The sequence below is a fragment of the Prionailurus viverrinus genome, chromosome C1 (genome assembly GCF_022837055.1).
Source record: "Prionailurus viverrinus isolate Anna chromosome C1, UM_Priviv_1.0, whole genome shotgun sequence".
Taxonomy (NCBI): domain Eukaryota; kingdom Metazoa; phylum Chordata; class Mammalia; order Carnivora; family Felidae; genus Prionailurus; species Prionailurus viverrinus.
This window is the reverse complement of record NC_062568.1, coordinates 37,961,323-37,987,058: the sequence shown is the minus strand read 5'-3', so window position 1 is coordinate 37,987,058 and position 25,736 is coordinate 37,961,323. Positions and strand designations below refer to the sequence as shown.

At 38.2% G+C, this 25,736-nt stretch overlaps 1 protein-coding gene across 3 annotated transcripts in view; it reads right to left on the bottom strand.

Moving 5' to 3' along the window:
* Positions 1 to 25,736, bottom strand: part of TMEFF2 (transmembrane protein with EGF like and two follistatin like domains 2) — a 228,042-nt gene that overhangs the window by 43,633 nt on the left and 158,673 nt on the right. For all 3 annotated transcript variants that reach the window (XM_047872931.1, XM_047872932.1, XM_047872933.1), the window contains exons 6-7: positions 4,244 to 4,392; positions 3,451 to 3,510 (exon numbers count right to left, since the gene is read on the bottom strand). In XM_047872931.1, the coding sequence (XP_047728887.1) occupies positions 3,451 to 3,510; positions 4,244 to 4,392 (209 nt within the window). The remainder of the gene's footprint in view (positions 1 to 3,450; positions 3,511 to 4,243; positions 4,393 to 25,736) is intronic.

Genomic DNA, 25,736 nt, shown 5'->3' with positions numbered 1-25,736 from the left:
TTTATCAGACGGGGTCTTGTCACTCTGCCTTGAAACACAGAGCCAAAGCTCTTGATTCAGGACTCACTAACGTCTTGAGTCTCATTAAAAGAGAGAGGGCAGAAGAGAGACCCAAGTCAAGCACAACCAGAAAGCAGTGGTGGCTGGGATGATCTGGCAAATTCTTTGTTTTCCTCATCTCTATTTCAGGTATACGCCTGTGAGGATCTCAGAATTCACAGCTCTGCACAAGTCCAGTCACACTGTAGTCTACCTCTGCTTAGTGTTGTTGGAGGCATGGCTCTCTTAGTTTGCATTTATTTGTTTGCAAATCGGCTCTTGCTGGTCCTTACTGCAGTCTCTTTCTTTTAAATGATATTACATATGAGACACAAGATATTTATTTTTAGGTTTAGGCTCTCTTTAAATTATATGTTCATTTTTTTAATCAGAAATGTGTGTTCTTGTATTTAAGGTAGGCTCAAAGGGGAAACTACGGTGTGTTGTTAAAGGTTTTTCACATATAGTATTGAGGACATGTAAGAAGAAAATGAGAGTGTGTTAAGACTGGTATTTCCCTTCAGTGGGAGCATCCATGGATGTTTGTCTAACAGGGGAAGTGACTGTGACATTGAATGAGCTTGTGAACACACAGCAAACTTCTAGGAATGTGAGTCACACAGTGCCCATCTTCCCTCCTTGGGGAGTTTTGAAAATATGAAACAGAAATTAAGAGGACAATGACATACTGAGTCTCTGTTTGGTTCCTTTTATTTTCCCAATGTTTTATCCCCAAATTTATAAAAATGCAAACACTGTTGGGAACCTGGAAATGTTGAGGGACATGGCTATTATTTAAATAATGTCTAACGAGGGGTATACATTGTATTTTAATAAGATTGCCAATGAAAATAAAGACATCTAAATTAAATTCCATGGGAGTTTTAAAGTATGCAATCAATGGTTAATTAGAAACTGCAAGCTTCAATTGACATTATCTTTGTTCCTGTCTTAAATGTGGATTTCAACAAACATGTATTTTTAAACATTACTTTTATCTTAAAAATTTTTCGTCGGAAATTATTAAATAAATCTCATGTCAAACTAGAAGACCTTGGACAACATGGAGGGTCTGAATAGTTTCCATTTGCATGGATTTAAAAACACATTCTCTTTCCTTCTCATGTTCAATAAAGTGATAAGATAGGAAATAATGCCAACTGAAAGCATTGACATTGAAGGTCAGAAATTATTTGTTTGAAGCCAAATTCAAATATGAATTTTTTTGGAACAATATTTCAACTCCCAAACTCTTTGAAAATGGGCAAACTGTAAATACGTAATATGAATGACAATGAGAGAGCGGTAAACTCCATTGTGATATTTAATGTACAATTTCGGAAACTCACATATATATATGCATATTGATGCTAATCAACTTGAAAAGTTCTTTGTTTCAGGGAGAGGCTTGATTTTCCTATGAGTTCAATGATGGATGGTTCAATAGAGAACATTTTCATATAATATTAAATTTTTGAAGATTTTTTTTCCCAAGCGAATTAGTTTGCAAAACAGGTATAAAGGTATTTTAAGCACAGTTAGTTACTCTTTATGTGAAAGTGAAATCTTTATGAAATCTTCAAATACTTTAGGCTACAGTAAAATTAAATATGCCAGGTAGCAGCTTATAATACCTTCAAGATATAGCAATTGTTTAGAACAAAATATAGAATTTAAATTTGATTTCATTTAATATTTAAAATGTATATTATTAGCTTCAGACCTCGATTTTTCATTATCTTCTATTACTTTTAATATTTTCCTGTGGATCAGCATATTTCAAAGTGCATTCTTGGGAACATTAGTGCTGTAAAAGTGCCCCCAAAACATGTGTTATTTATCAAATAAGTTTGATAAAAGCTATATATTATAAGGGATTATTCATAATCATTTTAGGTGTGATAATGATGAAATTTTATTTAAAAAGTGTTGATCTTTTAGGGTTGCAGGCTAAAGTATTTATGAATAAAATGATGTAATTTCTGGGATTTCTTTCCACATATTTTGAAAATGCTGAAACGGGATGGAGTTTGGGATGGGACCAGGTTACTACATTTGAGTGATGAATACATATCGGTTCATTATACTATCCAGCCTACATTTGTGTGCATTGTGTATGTATTGGAACAAAAATTAAATAAATTAAACTAATTAATAAAAGATTCATATCTCTTAAAAATTTTACAGTGTACATAAAGAGCTCTGAAGTGCTCTGGGTAAGAAAGTCATTTGTTTACCTAGGCTCTTCCCAAACTTATTGACCACAGACAACTTTTTTTAAGGAATACCTGCTAATATCTTAGTTGGACATTTGGGAACACCTATACAATAGTAGAACTAATGTTTTCCATGTATTATTGTTCATGATGATTCTGGGCTTCTAGCACATAAAAGGTTTTACATGTTGAAAATCATTAAAATAAAAATTAAAAATTAAAAAAAAATATTTTGTTACTTCCAAATCCGGAGAGGTATGAGGTATCCATAGTACAATATCTGATTACCTTTCTTCAGTTTCATTGAGATTAATTTTGTATATGAATATAACTTCATAAGTACTGTTAAAGAAAATGCAATAACTGAAAAAAATGAATGATAATACAGATAGAAGCACTTTCGATTGACTAAATTTAGTCACTACTGTTTGATAGTTAAATGAAAAACTCTTTAAAAAATTTAAAAAAAACCTCTACATATCGTCATCATCAATAATTTATTTTTATATTTCAATCCAAAATTTTATAAAATTTTATGATCTGCTATTTGTGTGCCCGTCAACTATCTCTCACTCTAGAAACATTACATTAGATAGAAATAGTTCTCAAAATAGCATTCTATAATTGCTAATAAAATGTATGTTTTTATATAAATGCTTGATAATTCTGCAGACGTCAGAAGCTACATTGTAGTTTTAAAGAACTTTATTATTTTGAAAATAGTTTACACCTACCTTTTTAACTTTGCATGAAAGAGAGATCAGCTGTATTATTATCTATAGCTGTCCTTTCTAGTGTTTTTAGAGACTAGCAAAGCTTTTTCTTGTTGACTTTAATGAAAATTCAAGCAAGAACGTTTGCATTCATCACGATATGCTGCCAAAAACTGCATTAATTTCCATCAACGCCCATTAATTTGATAAATGTTTTGTCATTTGTACCGTTTGCACTGTCAAAACAAGTTAGTTATATCTTGCTGACATTTTGACAATTGCTTTAACTCTGGCAAAAAAAAAGTATTTTATTTGCTTCAACAAAAATTCACTATTGCCTATTGAAGGTTTGAACTGAGCGAGAGAAGATCAGCACATGTCAGAGTCTTGGAAGATTCAACTAAGGTTCAAGAGTAAAAATTATTCTTTCAGAACTCTCTTAAAGAAGCGCTCATATCTGTAGTAGAAAACATTATAAGTACCTGCATAATCTGTTCTTGCATAATGCCCATCTTCAGATTTAGTAGTTGTAGTTGTGTTATCTGCGTTAAAAAAAAATTAACAATTAAAAGATTGATCAAATGCGTCCTAAACATCTAATGTCAAATTTACATTACTCCTCCGATAGTACCTTCATGACAATTAAGGAAATTTTACCACTATAGTTCTAAGCAACCTGTACACAAAGACAGATTTATGTCAATTTGCTTGAGAGTGAATAGTAGAATGATATCAGTTTTCTGAAGTTTGGGGCAGAGTAGGTTCACAATTACAATTGAGATAAGGTGGATAAAAGAATAACAAGTCAAAAATCCAGGAAACGTTTGTTTCTGAATAAGAAACAAAATGGAACTTTCTAGTACATTGTGCTTTAAAAAAATGTACTTGAAACACTTCTATTGAAATCAACACATAAAAATGGTGCCATTTGTTTTTAATTTCAAGGCTTGCTAATAAATCCTCAGCCTCTTTGCTAAAAATGACTTTGGCTCTTTTTTCCCTCTGCAACGAGAATGTCTGCTGAATACAGGCTTCTGTGTTTACGGCATTATGAAGACACAGTCCCATTATATAGAAAAAAGATACGGGCTGTTGCTGACAGACCCTGAGACTCCTATAATCACCAAAATGCTACAGTAGACTCTGCTATCCATTATAAATCAGAACTGTTTTCCGGAAATGAAATAGCTTGCCTAATAAGGAGTTATCTTCACTCTTCACTTCTACACGAAGACTAAAAACATGCTTTGAAATGAATTTTGGTACGAACATTACCTTGACATCGACCCAACGACATGACTTCAATTTTCTCCTGTTTCTGACATGATGCTTCTTTGATTTGACATGCATTATCATAAGATTTCCCATCAGAAGCACAGAGGGGATTGAAGTTGGTTTGAGAGCAGTCGATGTTGCACACACACCTGTAGGAGAAGAGAAATAAAAATGGGTGAAGGGGCTTAACTGTATGCTGATGGATAGTAACTAGGCTTAGGATGGTGATTGCTTTGAAGTGCATACAAATATCAAATTATAATGTTGCACACCGGAACCTTATATAATGTTATACACCAATTTACCTCAATCAAAAACCTGTAACATCAATAATGTTAAGTGCTGGGTTGGCAACATACAAGTTGGCAAAAGTGAATTGTATCCTTCCAGGGAAGTTCCTTCACTTTTCTATCTGAGATGAAAAGAAGCACAGGACTAATTGAAAATAATTCAAAAGATTGAGAAATGGATAAAAAATAATAATAAAAAGGGAATATAATCATCAGTAATCTTGGCCGCTGGAACTTTTAAAACAGGTACATAAACTTCCATGCTGATGCCTGTAGGATTTGAATAGGTTGAGGTAGCCATGAAAGTCTGCTTTACAATTTCCTCAAATGAGATCTTACCGTGTGACTTCTATTCTCAGGATATTTGAATGGTGAGAGCGTGAAGAAAATGATTCAAAGGACATGTACACGAAAGTAAGCAAGGAGATTATTTGGAATGCAGTCAGGAGTTATATTTTTTCAGCACACATAAGGATGCACATGATGAGAACTAAAACAGGACTCTTTGATGGTCCTTAACGTTTCGGGAGGGAGCAGAAAACCCTTTGAGAATCAAATGAAAGGTACTGCTCTCTCCTCAGAAATATTCATACTCACATAAAACAACGTTTTGCATGAAATTTCAGAGTTTTCGTGGGCTCCTTGATGCCTACTCCATGGACTCCTTTCCCAGATATATACGTTTTCTAATTCTCGTTTTAAGTAATAAGTAGAAGTTGATTAGCACTCATGATTTTAATATTTTTCTACAATATGCATTAAAAATGGTGAATTGGTGAGAATTAGGTTGCCTGAATTAGCAGAATTATACATTTTGTTATTTTTTTAAAAGATTATTTATTTACTTTTGAGAGACAGAGAGAAAGCACGTGTGTGTGAGCTAGGGAAGGACAGAGAGGGAGGGAGAGAGACAGTCCCAAGCAGGTTCCATGCTATCAATGCAGTGTCCCAATAGCAGCTTGATCCCAAGAATCATGAGATCATGACCTGAGCCGAAATCAAGAGTTGGACGCTCAACCAGCTGAGCCACCCAGGCACCCCAGTATTGGACATTTTATTTATTTATTTATTTATTTATTTATTTATTTATTTAAGCAAACTTCATATGACTTTTCCTATGTTCTTATATTATAATCCTCTGTATTTTACAATCTACTTTGTTACTCAGACTACGTTTTACATGTGTGTAAATATGTCATTGCTTTAGAATATAAACTCGCATTTTAAATTCCTATTAATATTTACATCATTTTTCTAAATAAGTTATATGCTTCTTGAAGTGGTGAAGCACACATTTTACTTCTGTATATCTTACTTAGAGCTGGGCATATAATGATAACAATACTAATCAGCTTACTACATGCTGGCTTCTTAACATGCATTGCTTTATTTAATCTTTGCAACAGCTATTTTATAGATCAATGATGGAGGAATTATAAGGTCAGAGAGCTAGTAAATTGTGGAACAAGGACCACCCACGGATGTGTTGAAGTAAAATATAGCCCCTTTCCTCTCACCATTGGCTGTATGTTAGACTTTCCCAGAAAACTTGTAAATATACGAATTATCAGCAGGTTTCTGGGCCCCAGTAACTCTGGGGGTGGAGACTACGATTCTGCCTTTTCAGGCAGTCCGCCTGGCACTGGATCCACTTCCTGGGAATCACTGCTTGATCCATGTGTTGATTAAGTGAGAGAGGGTTTGTCTACACACCAGGGCTGCTCAGAGTGTAGTCCTTAGACCATCTGTATCAGAACTACCTAGATCTCTGTTAAAAGTGCCGGCAGAAATTGTGCTAATGCACTTAACTTTTTTTTTTCTTTTTCTTTTTTCTTTCTTTCTTCTTCTTCTTCTTCTTCTTTTTTTTTTTTTTTATAAGAGAATTGGTTTAGGAACACTTGGTTATTTTTACTTTCACCTGTTTAGGAACAAATAGCTAGGACAGATGGTAACCATCTCCAAATGCTTAAGTCACTGAGGAGTGGAGTCCCTACCTCGGCCGTGATGTTGCTGCTGAGATCACAACATGGGGACCTGGGCTGATTCTTGGCATCTGAAAAATCTGAGATTGGGAGCTGCCTACATGTTCAAAGAACTTTTGATCCTTTTCACAGTGGATTTGGGAAAGTGATTTTGTAGATCACCCTTGGTCTCCTTAACCGTTTGTGGTAAACAAAGAGGGGAGGATACTGACATTTATTTTTTAAAAGTTGGTTCCATTTACCTTCAAACCGGTTTACTGTTGTTGTGTTAGATTCTGGGGATTATCTCCTTGAAAGACACCAAAATAATTATCTGTTACTGGCAACATAACAGAGAGAAATCATGTTTTGTCATCTATCGAAAGAGCAAATTATATAACAAGGGCTTTGCAGGTATCTTCAAGTTATTTTTTGTGTCTGAGTTTATTAAACTTAGTTAAAATAATGCAGGATTCCAGGACGATAGTCTGAAACTCTATTGGTAGTAGTTAAATTACCCTTGTGTTCCCTACCCCACCCAATACACTCATCATTCAATAACTGCAAGTTTATAGATAAATAAATGAAATGAATAAATACAGTGACATGACTCTATAGTCTTATAGAATTAATACAAATTGTCATTACTATATTGCCATAAACACAAACATAGGGTAGCAAAATAATTTCTTGACAGATATTAAATGTTCTGAGATCAAATAATGACAAAAATAATACTATCTTACTTAATGATAGTCCCTGTCCCATGGGGCGCCTGGGTGGCTCAGTCTGTTAAGGGTCCGACTTCCGCTCAGGTCATGATCTTGTGGTCAGTGAGTTCGAGCCCTGCATCGGGCTCTGTGCTGACCGCTCAGAGCCTGGAGCCTGCTTCAGATTCTGTGTCTCCCTCTCTCTCTGCCCCTCCCCTGCTCATGCTCTGTCTCTCTCTCTCTCTATCTCAAAAAATAAACAAACATTAAAAAAAATGATAGGGCTTGTCCCAGTGCTATATGCTTTATTTTTATTTTATTTATTTATTTTTATTTGTGAGAGAGAGCAAGCATGAGCGGGGAGAGAAGCAGAGGGACAGAGAGAGAGAGAGAGAGAGAGATTCTTAAGCAGGTTATCCATGTTCAGCATGAGCCCATGACCCTGGGATCATGCCCTGAGCCAAAATCAAGAGTTAGATGCTCGGGGCGCCTGGGTGGCGCAGTCGGTTAAGCGTCCGACTTCAGCCAGGTCACGATCTCGCGGTCCGTGAGTTCGAGCCCCGCGTCAGGCTCTGGGCTGATGGCTCAGAGCCTGGAGCCTGTTTCAGATTCTGTGTCTCCCTCTCTCTCTGCCCCTCCCCCATTCATGCTCTGTCTCTCTCTGTCCCAAAAATAAATAAACGTTAAAAAAAAAAAAAAAAAAAAAAAAAAAAAAGAGTTAGATGCTCAAACGACTGAGCCCCCCAGGCGTCCCAGTGCTATGTGCTTTATATGCAGCTACCTCTTTCATCTGTCTGTCTCTATGAGGTAGCTACTATTATCTCCATCTTACGGATGAGACAATTGAAGCTTGGAGACGTTGCATGGCTTGTACAGGGAAGAACCTAGTTTCCAGTATCGACAGTTTGATATCAGAACCTGCACTGTTCTACGTATTGTTCAGTACAATGAAAAACAAAGCAGATCCAAATTCCTACTATTTACTCATTAACAGAATGCCTTGGATGTACAGGATGTGAAAAAAATAAGATTAGGTCTGCTCTTAGAATATTTATCATGATTTTATGAATTTAAATCACAGTGACTTTTAGTATCTGACTTCCCAAACAAGTGATCCAGACTTTTTAGTATCGTAAGGATGTATCAGTAAACATTCATTTGAAGATACTCTGAACTATTATCTGGTTATTACAACAAGTAACAAGTTGATATACACTGAATCAGTCTGGCTACAGAAGGCATCAATTGTTTAGACTATTGTACCCTTGGCAAAATTCTACCTAAAGGTGTTTCTACTTTTTATAAAAATACACACGTAGACAGACACACACACACATCTACACAAACATACACTCTAAATGACACTACCGAAATTGTACATTTTAGAACCACATCTTCTCCAAGGCACTGCTTCAAAACTTTTAAGAGCTTGGAGTTTTTGGAAGTTCAGATTCACAGGGTAGAAAGATTTTGTGTGTTGATATGAATAAATGAATTTGTGTATGTGTACGGAGAGTGGACTCTGTGGTGGCATTTACTGCATTGTTGATGTCCCAATTTATTAGTTTATGCCTTCACTTTCTACAACTTTCTTAAGGGCAATGTGTATTTTTTACCTTCAGATTTCTGGAACCTGGTGGAGGGCATCATAGCAAGGTCATCGGTAACGATTGTTGAATGACTTACTGAAAGAATGGCAGGATGGACTTGGATGAAGTTAAAGAGAACAGTCATGGGGCGCCTGGGTGGCTCAGTCGGTTAAGCGTCTGACTTCAGCTCAGGTCGTGATCTCGCGGTCTGTGGGTTCGAGCCCCGCGTCGGGCTCTGTGCGGACAGCCCAGAGCCTGAAGCCTGTTTCAGATTCTGTGTCTCCCTCTCTCTGACCCTCCCCCGTTCATGTTCTGTCTCTCTCTGTCTCAAAAATAAAGGTTAAAAAAAAATTAAAAAAAAGAAAGAGAACAGTCATTGTGGAGACATTAACATGTAGGAGAAAGAACCAGTGATAGGTTCATATAAACTCTCACCCAACTCTGGGCTATCTGGCTTTTGAAACAGGTTACCTACCTCCTTCCTTTACTTTGTGCCCCACAAAGGAGACAGAGCACTAGCCCTTAGGGGCCTCAAAAGGCATCAAAGTGCAGTTGAGAAAAGGACGCGTTTCACCAGGCAGGTTACTACTTATATTTTACGGCATTTGGGTGCAAGTTTTTCAGAACCAGGATAATTTAACCATGGTGGTGACTTGTCAGTTTATTGCTGTTTCAAACCATTGAAAAATACAAGGCTCCAATAAACGGGTGACAGAGTTATCATACAGTGTAATGGTGAGATTGTAGGCCACTCTGTGCAGTGGCAGCTTATGTAAATTAATCCAGGGTTTTTCTTTCTACGGAAATGTAAGGCAGATATTTTTAAAAACAGAAACTCTCCTTTCTTCACTGCTTTTGGCAAATAATTGCATTATTATTCATTCTGAGAGGAGTAACTAGTTAATTACAGCGTGTCACAAGTACTTTATGTGAGCCAAGGATTTATAAGGCTGAGGACTGTATGGATGCCTTTAAGTTTTGTGGGTTTTTTTTTTTTGTATTTTCTTTCCTTTTTTTCTTTTTTCCAACCTATCTCAGTCTTTTGACATTTTGACACTGCGATTACATAGATCTCTTTTCCTCTAGGTTGCAAAGAAAAAGCATCAGCCCTACTTGAAAATAATAATTTTAAGGGTCTCTATGTGGAAATACCACCCTCTGAAATCCTTCAAAGAAAATTAACATTGACTGAAAACCCTAGCTCTCCGAATGGTAAGAAAGAAGAGAAACATCCAATAATTTAAAAAGGCCACTGGAAGGAGTGAAGAACCGAAACTATAGGAAGTAAAAAGTGGCGTCTATGGTGACTCACATGCATTTATAATTATCTCATGAATATTTGGGGGGGGGGGCTCAAGCCCCCAACATTAATTTAGTTCCTTGTCTCTCTCGAAATGGCTCTTCCAGGGTGTTCTGCAATGAGTTAAATAAACCCTTCCCTTATGTTTCGAAATGCCTCACTGTTGGCCAGAGCATGAGGCTGCAAAACCTGTCAGGTAGTAGATCCCTTATTCATGTGTCTGCTTGGGGACTGCCCTCTAATATCACTAGATTTGGGTTCATCTATTAAACATGCCCGTCACTTGTTCCTCTCCCCAGGTCCTTGACTCGTCCATTCCAAATTTGGTCCATACAACATCCCTAATCAGTTTTAAAGTACCCAATTGTACTGCAGTGAGGATGGCTTTCTGGGTTGTTCTGAACCTTGACTGGTTTGTTTCCCTTGTGCCTGTCTGGCTCTGGGGCTATTATGCAGACCCTTCCTGGCCTGGCCAGAAAATGAGGTCAGAGCCACTGTCCATGCTCTCCGTCAGAACTGTAATGGATGAGTTGCATTATATTAATGATAGTGAAAACAGTGTGTACTTTTCATTCAAGACTCTTGTGATACTTTAAGCCCATTTACTCATTAACTCTCCTGTCACTCCTCGATTATAATTATTTTATCTGTAAAGAAACTACAATTCAGGAAGGACTGGGTTGTGAGGGAAAAAATGAAATAAGAGATATGAAAATGCGCTGAAAACAAAAACCCTCTATACAGAGCGTGGAAAAGCAGTGACTGCAAGGTAGTGTTGTAAGTCTACTATATTGTTACTCAGGCGATACACGTGAGCTTGGGCCGATAATTTTTGTTTCGTTGCTGTTGTCTGTTTCGTTTGTTTTTATTTTTAAATTTGAGAAGGGCAGTCTTTCTAGTTTGGAAATCTAGGAGGAAGGAATAAGGCCCTTCTCCAGACAAATTACCAAGGACTACAGTCAGGTTTTCCAAGGGGGACCAGGGTTATCTTGTTTATGGAAAAGCTTAGTTACCATTGATATATACCTCTTTATAAGGAGGTAAACTATAGGAGTTGGTCTATTAGATGGAAGGTCTTGGGAATACTGAGAAAAAGCCTAGGGCAACAAATAGTCAACGGGTATCTGAATGAAGAAAACCTGAGCTGAGAGCCCCTTCCTTGGGATGGTGTCAGAACTTTCAAAAACAGAATCACATATTGAACAGATGGCACAATTTCTGTATAAAAGACTGATGGCCATGTATTTAAATAATATCAAATACAATAAAGGTAGATGGGGAACGTGACTAGAACCTGGAGTTTCGTATCAGACAGACTTGTGTTTCACTGAGGCTTGATCATGTGCTAGCTGTATGGCATTGAACTAGTTACTTCACCTCCCCGAGCTTGTGACAATGGAGAGACTGATTCAGGATCCTGGGGATTAAATGGAATATGCATGTGCATTGCTTAATAAAGTTTCTGAGAAGTTGTACTTACCCAGTAAATATTGGTCCTCATTAACTTTTGGCTTAGTGGTTTCTTTCTACTCTTGGATGCAAAGAAAAATCTTCTGTGGAATATTTCAACCTTGGGCTCCCACCCAGAGACTTACACTTAGGAGACCTGATGTGAGGCTGCAGTAACCGAGGGGAGTTGTCAAAAACTCTGCAGGCGATTCCGATGTGCAGATGTGGTGAGCTGCACTTACAGAAAATACTCTTTCTCACCCTCTAAGACTACGAGATTTTCTAATTTGGCATCTGTATGATTCACGTGAGAAATTCTGATGCACTGGGTCTGGGGAAGGACTCAGAAAATCCCTTCGCTCTTTCTAGAGCAGATAGCTGGCGTCGCCTATTGAGCAACCTCAACTATTTTGGCTTCGGTCCCACCCTTGTCTCTCTTCCCTTCATTCCATTAGAAGGAATTTAATATTCTTGTTTCATGTAAATGATTCAAGGACAGGCACTAAAAGGCTTTTCTCCACGCCGTACAGGGAAAACGTTTGTGGTGTCAGGTGACAGGGACAGGTGATTAAATGCACTGACACAAAAACATCATTGGTGGCGCAATCAACAGAAGTGATTCGCCGAGCAAAACCACGAGAGAGCAATGGGAGAGGATGTGAACCCATGGAGGGCCTCCGTGTGCCAGGCACTTAACTCCAACTTCCACCATGCTCCCAGCTTTAATGTTCCCAAGACTGGGAGGAAAACGTGGAAACCGAACTATCTCCAAAGGTGAGTCAGATTCAACAGAGCTGTGATAGAGCAAATGTGATAGGGAAACGTGCAGGGGCAGACCCTACCAGAGAGCTGGGCAGCTGTAAACAGATCAATCTGATTGGAATGAACTCTTCTCATCCCAAGTAGCAGGATTCAAGACTCTAGACAGATTGTGAAGGGGCCCAATTCCATCTAAGGGGTGGCCTTTATCTTCTACTGATAGCTTTCTGAGCACAGGGTGATGAGAAGGTCACCATGATGGAAGGGGTGTTTTAGGAAGATTACACTTGCAGGGGAGTACAGGCAGGGGGACTAATCACCAGGCTATTGCTGTAAACTGGGGGGCTAGCAAGGAAAACCTAGGGCAGGGGTGTTGGCTCCAATGAAGAAAAGGAAGAACCAATGGGGCTTAGTGGCTCCATACTTGAAGCATATTACAGTGAGGTTCTAAGGCACAAATGTCACCAATATGCCCTTCCTGCTCTACCCTTTCCTGCCTTTTTCCTGACCTGCGTTGTGTTCCAAAGAGGAAACTGACCAGAGGAGCAGCCTGGCAGCTGTGTGTGGGACTCAGGAAGGCATGCTTTCCTGGTAGGGAGAGTTTTCTTTCTTTGCTGTCGGGGCAGGGCAAACAGTTCCATCACGATAGCGACATCAGGTAAGCATCCTTACCAGCAGTTGAAGGAGAATGATTCTTTGTAGTCATGTGTACCCTGCCTGGTTCCAGGACTGACTGAAGATGACTGCAACAAAACAGGCAGCAGGTATCTATTAATGCTTGCTGCCTTAGAGAGCAGACAAGGCGCCCTCCAAGCAGCGGGTGGCCGCACGCCCCTCTTCCATATAGACGATATAGGCGAAACGGGGTTTAACTTGAGATCCGTGTTCACGTATCATGTTTGCGTTTTTCCCATGATTATTTTTTCCCTTTTGAAGCAGCTGCATTTACATCTTAAAATAATCAAAGTAAACAATTCTTCTTACTCATATACATTTTTAAAAGTATCTTGAAGCAAAAATCCTTCATTAGCATTATGTGTACGCTCTTGCTCATAAAGCTGGAAAACATATTCCATAACCGAGAGTGACTCTGTGATTGCTAAGAAGTGTGGCTGCTTTGACTAGATGGGCCTTACTACAGAACAGAATCAAAAGGCGTGAAAACCCCAGAATGAGAAGTTGGAAGTTAAAACAATACAATGCAATCGGCATTTGAATCCCGAGATGTACTAAAAATTCCCTCTTGCTCCTTCCTGTCAGGATCATGTTGCACGTTTTGACACTTCCCTTCCTCGATTCCTACACTCACTTCAGCCAGCTCCACGTTTATATTTTGCAAGCTGGCCCTCTGGTATGCCTTCATCTGACCAAGGACTTTCAGGAGTAAATATGTATGAACATCATTACAGTCTAGATTTTCCACGAAACTGCAATTGAAGATCATATCTTTGGATTTCATCCATAAGATATAAAAAAGCAGTAGATGAATAATAGCTCTGCATTGTGATAAAGCTGCTAGTTGGAAAATATTGTCCATTACATTGTTCAGGTGGTTTTCATGATGGTGGTTTCGGGTCCTGGCGGGAATTAATTCCATTCATGATTAAAATTTGTATCAAATGATCTCTCTTATTGCTGTATGTCATCCTGTATTTTTTCCTTTATTACTCGTAGGGTCAACGTAATTTAAATTTGCTTTTAGAATGACATTAAATATGATAACATGATCAAAAACTTCATTATTTGAAGTTATAATGAAAAAAAATATAATAAAAATATTCATAGGGAATAGGACCCTAAGAAGGGAAAGTGGGAAATAGGAACGAGGATGTTCTAACTTTATCTATAATGTTATGGTTCTTAAGAAATGATCAAAGGCAAATATGGTTAAATGTTTGTTTTGTTAAAAGTAGGTGGTGGATGTCCATATGTTACATTATTTTTTATAGTCAAAATATAACTAAAAATAAGAATATTAGATCAGACATTTTGCTGAAAATGATGAAATTACCAAACTTGGTACGTACTTTTTGCATTGGTTCGATCCAGTTAATTTATTTCTAAATTGTTTAAACAAAATTAAATATATATTCATATGTGTGTGTGTATGTGTCTGTGTGTGTGTGTATGTGTGTGTGGAGACATCCCAGTGGAATGAAATAACATTTCTTTGTGAATAACTAAGATTGATCTTATGTGTGTATAAAAATGAGTCTCAAGCAGAGTTTATTATACGAAGGGACTCATCTCTGTGTTTCTTCCTCCCTCCTCATCTTACTTGTTCGCCCACTGAAATGTTAAACTCGTGAACACATGGTGGCATTTTAGTTAACAGGCCCAAGCCAGCATTCTTCATTGACTTCCTGCCGGTGAGTTTTGATTGCTCTGAAACAGGGCTGTATGGCAGTGCTGTCGGCCAGGAATAGTCACGAGCTATTCTGAAACCCTTGGGATGAAGGACTTTAAGTAGAAATGTTTTAGCATTTTGCCTTGAAATAAGAATACTTTAGGGCGCCTGGGTGGCTCAGTTAGTTAAGCATCTGACTCTTTATTTCAGCTCAGGTTCCCATCTCGTGGTTTGTGAGATCGAGCCTTGCATCGGGCTCGGTGTTGACATCGCGGAGCTTGCTTGGGATTCTCTGTCTCCCTCTCTCTCTGCCCCTCCCCTGCTCAAAAATAGATAAATAAGCATTTTAAAGAAGGAATACTTTAATTTATCAAAAATATTAAGCTTAAAAGGTAAGAAGGGAAAGGTTGTGTGACTGCCACCCTGCTGCAAACTCTCGAGGAAGGTCCTGTTGTTGAAGGTGTAGGGAAGGTTGCCACTATTACTGCTGTCCTTTTATTTTTTCTATTTTGTCCTCTCTTAGGCACATTCATTTTCATTTATCACAGATCTCATTTAGTTCATTCTAATCCCATCAGTGTAGTTGAGCACGTACTTGGTGCTAGGTACTGGGCTAAACATCAGAGACATCAAGATGGCTCGTGGGATGCCGACTGGAGGCAGAGATCACAACTAAATGAGAAAAACAAGTATCTGTAAAATGGTGTCCTCAGAGTTGGACTTTGTCGGAGTGAACAACATGTTTGAGAGCACTGAGGAGGAAAAATGACTTCTACTTAGAGAGTCTAGGAAGGTTTCGTAGAGAATGTGACTCTTAACTAGAAGCTTAAGTGGGAGTAGAATTTCCACAGGTGGTTTCCATGGTGACTTGTAGCAAGAGGACTCAGAAATCCGATTCCGCCCTAACAGTTCATTTCTCATTTTCTTTCCTCTGTTTGATGCTTCTCCTGTGTGTTCGTTTATACAGTAAGTGATACATCAAAACATTTTTCTCCTTCCCTAAAACTCTTATCTCACATTCTATATTACAAATGATAGCACATGTGTCCTGTGTGGGGCCCAGGGCCATAGAGACTTCTGGAAGTCAGACCAGGCCATTGAAAGAAGTCAAGCCTCTGCTGTCTGGTATGGGCATTCTCATTCTCAAGATGCTGGATCTCTGGCTGCAGGATACAGAAGGATAAGCTGGCCCGGGACGATGATGTCTGGGGCGACCAGTTCTAAAATTCTGACACTTTGTTTCCTTATACTCATATTACCGATTATTTCTATTTATCCAGCACATCCTTGCCTGTCAATCTTCCTCACAGTCTTTGCTGCTTCATCTCTGCTAAAGCCTCTACTAAATGAGTTTGACACTCATCAGAATGTTTCCTTCCTAGAGTTGATGCTCCTGCTACTGAGTCTTTCTGAGTCTACTGCGCTTTCATCATCGACAGCCTTACTCACTTGCTCTCCAACCTGTCCTGCGTTACACGTCTCTGCAGTTGAGTGGGAAGAACATGGACTCGTGAATCTTGTAATAAGGGCCTGAGCCCATTGTTTATAGCTAAGAAATGCCTGATGAGTAAATGATAGACTTGAATTAATATCTTAATTCTGCAAATGGCTTGACACATCTGTAAAGAGTAGAAAATAACTCCTGGCTCGTAATAACACCTGCCTCCAAAGGTTTTTCTGAGGGTATACATGGAGAACAAATGGAAACGTCTTCACGGGATATTTGGTGCATCGCAGGTTTTGCTGTTTTGCTGCTTCCCTTGCTCATGGATAGTTCATTCTTCATCTTGTACTAAACTGGTCTAGTCCATTCCAGACGGGCACCAAATACAATATTTTTCCACATACACTTAATTGATTAACTGCAGATAAGCTTTGACCCAATGTGCATGAAAGAATTACTTGTGCACATTTCTCTAAAATCTATAAATTGAGGGTTTTTTTTTCTCTCATATTTGGAAGTACAAAAAGATTAATGTCTTTTTTTTGGTTCAAAAAGAATTCTTATAACATTTTAGACTACCACTATATTGAGTAATGCTAAAAATAAGTTTGTTTCACTCCTATTTTTTTCTAGCCCTTGTTATCTCTGTCCTCTTCTTCCTTACCTTTCTGTCTTTATTACTTGTGCTCTCTCCAAAGTACACAGTCTAAGTACTTCGAAAAAAATTTCCTGCCATTGATGGAGCTTACCATCTAGCAGAGAAGCTTACTGTTAACAACGTGGAAAGGTTTAAAGTTCTTGCTAATAATATAGGAAAACATTTTCTTAATATGTTGTCTATAAAGATGATATAAATGTATTTATTTGCAGAGACGATATAAATGAAATGAGAGACGAATCTACTTGTTTTCAAACGTGGTAGAAACAAACTCAATTTGTAGATTTTAGATAACATACAGAGCAACATGAAAAAAGTCACATTGAATTCTTTTGCTTTCATTCATTTTTTTCATGCTAGAGTTATTTGCTAATAGTGCTATTCTTTTTATTCTAATTAAAATGTCTGCATTCCTATTCTTAAGTGTGGCTGTGCAAAATGGTCCTGTTCTTGGTTTCATCTCAGAAGGCTTTTTAAGCTGAATAATCAAATGGGACCTTCTTTTAGTAATAGCAAATGGCCACTGCAGGAACACAACATGTTTTTTTTAAGACAGTGTTTTGAATTACTTATAAGAGGAGAAATCCTTTTAATGAAACCAATAATCTATTGACTATACAAATGCTAGAGTTATTACCTGAAACCAGAAAATTGATTATTTTAACTTTGTTGTACTATAAGGGATTTGATTTATTTTTACCCATGCTATATATTCATTTCACGAATTGTCAATCTTCTATCTCAAGCAAACTATATTATAAACTTTTTCAATTCAAAACAATACTTCTTTTTTACCACATATTATCTTTTATATTTTTGAAACTAAGTACCTCTAAGTGCCACACCGTAAATGGACATAGGATAAAACATAGATAAATTCTACTTAAGTAAATCAGCCTATAGTTGATTCTAATTTAAAATCATTGAGCAATAACTTTTGTTTGTATTGTGAATAGCATGTATTCTATACTTTTTTCACTTACAAATAATCTACCGAGATTTGACAGTTGTCAGGCAGTCAGACTTGGGGCTTGCTGAGATCATTATCAGATACGTATCAAGGCACGAATAGGACCAATGCCAACAATGCATGCAGGATGCTCTCGTTACTCATCCGGATGTTGTATCGGTCAGTGGCTCCTTTGACATGAGCTGGAGTTTAAGCTTAATGTTAGCCCTAAATAAATGACCTGTTCTGTTCTCTAGTTTGGGATTTTTCTAAAGTGAAAAAAGTACTTTTTAAATGTGAAGTTCTAATCAAGGTAATATAATTAAAAATACATAAAACATCTAGGGGCATGTGGGTGGCTCAGTTGGTTAAGCATCCGACTCTTGATTTCGGCTCAGGTCATGATCTCATGCTTGTGAGATGGAGCCCCGTATATGGCTCCATGCTGAGAGTGGAGTGTGCTTAAGTCTCTTAAGTCTCTCTCTCTCTCTCTCTCTCTCTCTCTCTCTCTGCCACTGCATCTTCCCCACTAGCACACTCTTTAAAAAAATGCATAAAACATCTAGAAAGAAATGGGGATGATGTTAGCTTTATATTCATACCCACATAGATCAGAGAGTAACTTGGATCACAAGAGATTCAAAATATTGTGCTGGGAAAATTGCCAGTATATAAATTGGAATACCAAAGTACAGAGAAATTAGTAAAAGTGTATACAAATTAAAAATTCTCCTTTCTGAACATAGATAAAAAATCAGAGGCTAATCCAGAATTGAGACAGTAAAATGTTCAGAATCAAAAAACAGCTAAAGGTATGTATACACATACTGTAAGCTATAAGTCATCAGGGGAATGAAAGGGCCTCTGAATTGCTGTCTCTCCTCTGCCTCTGTTGAGTCAGTTCAAGGCACAGCCCAGGTGACGCTTTTAAAATGTAAATGAGATCAAATCATTTCCTTGCTTAAAACCCAGCAAAGCCATCCCATCAACCTTAGAATAAAATCTATGGTTCTTACCATGGTTGATGAGGCCCTGCATAATCTGGCCCTTGACTAGCTCTCCAATTTCATTTCTCCACCCTTTTCATGCTCCAACCACACTTGAGTGTTACTGCTTTCTGGACACACCATATATGCTTCTGTCACCAGGATATTTCATTTTCTGTCCCCTCTGCCTGGCACGTTCCTACATCAGATATTTGCATGGCTCAAATCTGACCTTTTCCGAGAAGCCTTCCCTGACTACCCTATCAAAGTCAGAACACTTCCATCTCTGACTCCTAACATTATTGCATATATGATTTTTAAAATTGTCTGTTTTCTTTAAAAAAAAAAAAAAGTTAAAAAAAAAAAAAAGGGCGGGCGGGGGCGCTGTGTGGCTCAGTGGGTTGAGTGTCCGACTTCAGCTCAGGTCAGGATCTCGCAGTTTGTGAGTTCAAGCCCCGCGTTGGGCTCTGTGCTCACAGATAGGAGCCTGGAGCCTGCTTCCGATTCTGTGTCTCCCTCTCTCTGCCCCTCCCCCGCTCATGCTGTCTCTCTCTCTCTCTCTCTCTCTCTCTCTCTCTCTCTGTCAAAAATAAATAAACATTAAAAAAAAAAAAGGAAAACTGTCTGTTTTCTTCATTTCAGTGTATGCTTTGTGTAAAAAGTGACTTTGTCTGCCTTGTTTTCTTCTGCAGACTTCAGCAGCAGAAAACTGCTGTTTTCTTTAGGCCTAGAACAATATCTGGCACATAATAGGCACTCAATAAATATTTGTTGAATAAATGAATAAATAAATATACTTCTGACTTTAAAATAAAATATACTGGGGCACCTGGGTGGCGTAGTCGGTTAAGCGTCCGACTTCAGCCAGGTCACGATCTCACGGTCCGTGGGTTCAAGCCCCGCATCGGGTTCTGGGCTGATGGCCCAGAGCCTGGAGCCTGTTTCCGATTCTGTGTCTCCCTCTCTCTCTGCCCCTCCCCCGTTCATGCTCTGTCTCGCTCTGTCCCAAAAATAAATAAAAAACGTTGAAAAAAAAATTTTTTTAAAAATAAATAAAAATAAAATAAAATATACTTATATTTTAGTGATCTGGGCAAAGTTTTGATTTGAAGTCTATGGTTAATTAGGTTGATGCATATTATTTTGCTTGAATCATCAAGAACAGTATTCATCATTCTTATATACAATAAACATTAATATTTGTTAAAGATTTAGCTCATAGTGGGTGTGCAATAAATATTTGCTAAATAAATGGAGTGCCACCATGTATAAGTTATTAGACATTGGTATTTAATTATATAAAAAAAAAGGACAAATGTCCCTCTTAGGTGGATTAAGTTATTTTAAACATGTTGATGGATTTCACGTCCCAAGGGTAAGTCTTCAGTAATCAGTGGGGGTAAAAGTCCACACAGTTTGACAGCCTTAGGCTTCATGCAGTGCATACAATTAGCCTTTTCATTATCTATGTACATTTTTGGCAATCCTTATTATATAACTTCAACCTTTTCTATTCAGTATTTAAAACGGTTTGGACTCCCCATCTGTCAGAATCTTCTTATTCTAAACAAAAACTCAAATCAACCTTTTTCCTTTTAATGATAATTTAGTTTGTGCCAACCTTTGTTATTACTATCCTTAACATCACCTATCCTTTAAAGTATGAGTCAGTGTTTACTGCAGCAGGAGAGGATGATTAAAGGCTACTGTCTGCTATAAGCCTTTGCCAATCAAGCAGTTTCTTCATCTTTAGGCGATTCAATTTATTTGTCTAATGTAAGTAATTTGATCATTCTGATCTGAATTCCAATTATACTCCTATCAACAGATCTATTTCATTTCAAAGACTTCAGCAGCAACTACTGAAAACTAAGTAAACTTAGGTTTGTACTGGTTGAAAGTGCTTTCCGTAGGTTCAAAAATTTGATGGAACAAGGAGAAAAATGCATATCAATGTATTGCCGGTATTATATGCAGCTATTACTAAATCACAAATTGGAATCAGGAAGCGTGTTCCATACTGCATAAATATTTTGGAGTGGAAGACTTTGCCTTTTCACAGACATTGTGACATTATTTTGACCATGGCTTCTGGAGACTGCTAGTCAGAGGGCACACTCTGCAGCAAATGTGGGTAATAAGCAAGCAAACGCAAAGCAAACAATACTCCCTTTGCTTTGCAAGATTTCTTAGGCAACAGCGATGTTCTACTTTCCTGATACATATGCTGTGCCTCAGCAGACAGTATGTTGTCAGGGCGGTCTTTAGTGAGTATTAGGGACTGGACTATATGTTGCTATATAAAGTTTTATCTACAGAAATGATTTACAAAAGTTAAATCTAAAAATTATAACTCTGACTTGTCACTGGAATTTTTTTGTTGACGGATATTAAAATGTTTGAATGGCATTCTAGAGGCTATCATCAATTTTTTTTTTTTTTTTTTTTTTTGCCACGCTGGTAAGGACTAAAATGGGTTACAGAGTTTTAGGTGTTTTTTTTTTTTTAATTTTTTTTTCTTAATGTTTTTATTTATTCTTGAGACAGAAAGAGACAGCATGAACAGGGGAGGCGCAGAGAGAGAGGGAGACAGAATCGGAAGCAGGCTCTAGGCTCTGAGCCATCAGCCCAGAGCCCGACACAGGGCTCAAACCCACAGACCGCGAGATCGTGACCTGAGCTGAAGTCAGGACACTCAACCGACTGAGCCACCCAGGCGCCCCCAGAGTTTTAGATGTTAATTCTGAATGTGGTCCATTTGGCTATGTATTCTGCAACATACGTGCCCTTTGGAAACACTATGATTAAAGGCTGAAACTGAGGCAAAACTGTACAATTTATAGTCTATTTCTTTAAAGACTAAAGAATGATCATCTTTTTGGTAATGTTTCGAAATAGTAGGAAACACGGGTCCTGTTAAATACACTTTATAGGAATCTTCTTTAAACAATCTATACAAAGTAAAATATTTATTAGGTTTTTAAAAGAATAATCTATATGCAGGAAACAATGGTGATCGTTTAATAAGCAGAACAAAACATATGAATAATAAGTGTGACATTTAGGAGACAGCTCCTTTCGATGAACGGTACACAGCATTTTTCTTGGTATCATTTTCAGGAAAGTTGTACGAGAGCTGTCAGGTAGCTTGAGAGACTAGGGTTCGTCCTCTTTTACTTGAAGCATAATGCCGGTGTCACAAAATGTTGGTGTTGTCTCACTAGATCATAGCACGGTGTCATAGTTCAGGCAATCACTGTGTCAGCCTAACCTAACTGCATTGTACGCTTGCAGTCATAGATAATGAAAAGTTTCACAGGATGAGACATTTACAATGAATGTTGGCTAAATATAAGGTCTATACAGAGATGAGTCAATATACCATGCCTTGAGTCACAAAGGAGAATACTTACTAAATTCTACTAAATACTTACTAAATTCTAAAAGACTGCTTTCAATGGACAATGATAATGGTACCAATTTTTGGAGTGGTGCCACATCATAAAAAAGAATATGCATATGGACCAAAGATGATAGAATCCCATGAATTGAGAGGTATGATTACCTTAATTCTGTTAAAAAAATTATTGGAAATATGCAAAGAGGTATTAGGTTACAGGGAACTAAATAGGATGATTCTCATTTCCATTCAACATAAACTAATTAGTGAATATACATCTACCTTTGTTTATTAACAATTCATAATTAGATTAGATTAGTCAAGGGCCATTTACTCTTTCAATCTTTTATACCACTGTTCGACCACAGTAACCCAAAACTCTTTGACAACTATCTGCATAAAGCACTCAATCAAATAACTAATATAATTTTAATCCCATGCCTCATCAGCTAAAACATGAACTGTGAAACACTAATACTCCCGGTCTGAGACCCTGCTCTCAATTGACGAGATGTACCTAGGACCCTGTGAGTTCACCTCATGGCCTTTCACACTTTCACACATGCTCTTTTAGGAGCTGGTCATTACAGGTTCAGTGAAATTGGACATTTCTCTATTTCAGCCAGTGAATGAGATGCAGAACCCAAAAGGTGTTTTCCTTAACTGGAGGAAGGAAAAGAAAACTAGGTTACATTTTCTTTAACATTACCAAACATTACATCTTCACTAGGTAATAATAAGGCAGTACGGCAGAAAGCTGTAGAAGGAAAATTACAAAAGGCAGAATCTTGCTGTACTCATTCGTGCAGGTATTTACTCAACAGATTTGTGCTGAACATCTAACTGGTAGAAGCACTCGCTTTTGTTTTGTTTTGTTTTCATTTTGAAATTTCAGGGGTTTTTTTGGGGGGGGGAGGATACAAAGGCAAACAAGTAAGCACCTACAGTTACAAGCAAGGGACAAAAAATTAGAGAGTGCTTCTCTAGAGGCACAGGCAAGGCTGAGAGGTTAACTGAGTCTAGATGTGGAAGAGGATCGAGGCTTCTTTGAGGAGGAACAGAAGTTGAGTAGCATTTGGTTGGGCACAGAAGTGGAGATGAACGTGCAAGCCGGAGGGAAGAGATTGCCCCCAAGTACAGAGGCACGAAGCTTCTGCTCAAGGAGCTGTAAGGTGGTGTGGTAGACCTGACAGTCTTGTGTGCCAAGGAAGGAGTAGACTGAGGCTGAGGAGGTAGGCGGGACCAGATCATGGGTAGATCTACGACAGGTGAGGGACTTCAAACGTCACTGGGAAGTTCCCAGATCTTTGAAGAATGGAAGCAGAAGAGTGACGAGGGTAATGGGAATGGGTTGGAGAGGCAGAGACTGGAAGAGGAGGAATGATGAGGCCCGAATGATTGGATTACCCCTGTTAGCTACTGACCCTTCTTTTCCTCTTCTCACTTTCTATGTTAGTACTCTTTCCTGGTTTGCTTATACTTCTCTGGCTCCCTCTTCTCAGCCTGTTTAACTTCTTTTTTTCTCCCTCACACTCTACAGGTTGATCGTTCATCAAAACTCAGTCCTAGTTTCCCCTTTCTTCTCTTTTTATAATCTTTCTCTAGGAAATCTCTTCTATTCACAGTCTACAGGTTCAAATTTATTTTTCCAGCCCAGAATCCGCTAGAATCCACCCCTGGCATCCAGCTGCCTACTTGACATTCCTACTTGGGTGTCTCACAGGCACCATAAACTAATACTAAAAGGTAAACTCTTGTTCTTTTTCCAGAAATTTACTTCTTCCGTTTTCCCACCGACATCAGCCGCACGGGCGAGCCAGAGCCTAGAGGCAGAGTTGGTGCTTCCTCCCTGTCTTACCTCTCCCCAGATCTACTCCTCACTGTCCCCACTACCACCTAAGATGGCATGAGTTGACGAAACCTCTGCTTGCTGGCAGAGTGAGAGCAAGGGACTCAGGGGGCCGTGGGGTTGGGGGAATTCACTATTTGATTCTATGAGGATGAGAAGTACCTTCGAAGTCTGAAGAAATGCAAACCCTATTAGGGGCAATTTTAGTTCCTCTGAGCCTCAGATCACTACTCTGTCAATAAATAGATATTCTTTCTGATTGGTAAAGTCATTAAAGATAGCCAGAAAAAAATTCTACATAAATATTTTAGAGTTTTTACTCAGAAAAAAAATGAAAGTGGGTCAGTATTTTCCTTTTGCTTATAAGCCTTTAGCTTATCCTCATTACAGTTTTTTTTTTTTTTAACCCTTACACATTCAGATACCAAAAATAACCACTTCCTGATCCTCATTACTTCTCAGTGTTGCAAACATTTTTTGCTTATTCACACTCTGGGCATTTAATCTAGTGTATTTGTCTTTCTCTCATTTTATTTTATTCAACCATTATTTAAAAGGGGATTTGATTGGGGCACCTGGGTGGCTCAGTCAGTTAAGCGTCTGACTTCGGCTCAGGTCATGATCTCACAGTTGGTGGGTTCGAGCCCCACATCAGGCTCTGTGCTGACAGCTCAGAGCCTGGAGCCTGTTTCGGATTCTGTGTCTTCCTCTCTCTCTGCACCTCCCCTGCTCACACTCTGTCTCTCTCTCTCTCTCTCAAAAATAAATAAACATTAAAAGGGGACTTGATTGGCTTTGTCCAAGTGAACTGGCATCCTGTAATTGACAGTATCAGATGGGGACTGGCTGGGAATGACATTAGGTCTTCTTGTTCCTTTTTCCCTCTCTTGCCCTTACCCACTCAAGTCCTGTCATGATTTCTTTGTGAAACTGATCCACTTAGTAGTATAGTCCTTCCATGAAATTTGACAAATTATGTTTTTGGTTTATTTGCAGTATTTTTTCAAGGTAGCAAAATTAACTTTGCTGCATTTATGAAGTAGCCAGGATATGCTAAAATCCTAATCTTAATTCACTATACTTGTGGAATCAAATTCCTTCTAACCACAACAACATTATTACATAATATTGTTACTCTATTACACACCACAACACAATATCTGTTGTAATTCTTAGTATTTATTTTAAGGCAAAATATTCTTGGAAATAACTCTCCTGGAAGGAAAAATTCTGCTGAAATTGTTATGCTATTATTTGCTTTGTTTATTTATAACAAAGTTTATTGGTATAAATTTAAAAAGTAAATAGATATCTAGAAGTTTGACATTTTACTACTTGTCACTATTTGGATGGTTACTAATACTATCCCAAAATATTATGTTGAACGAGGTTTTTTATGTGAGTGATTACCTGCCAATTATTTGATTTCTTTTTTTTTTTAAATTTTTTAATGTTTATTTTTGAGATGGAGACAGAGTGCAAGTGGGGGAGGGGCAGAAAGAGAGGGAGACACAGAATCTGAAACAGGCTCCAGGCTCTGAGCTGTCAGCACAGAGCCCGACGCGGGGCTCGAACTCACAAACTGCGAGATCACGACCTGAGCCAAAGTCGGTCGCCTAACCAACTGAGCCCCGTGGGGGCCCCATTTAAAAAAACTTTTAAATGTTTATTTACTTCTTTTTTTTTTTTTATGTTTATTTATTATTGAGACACAGAGAGACACAGAGCATGAGCAGGGGAGGGGTAGAGAGAGAGGGGAGACACAGAATCAAAAGCAGGCTCCAGGCTCTGAGCTGTCAGCA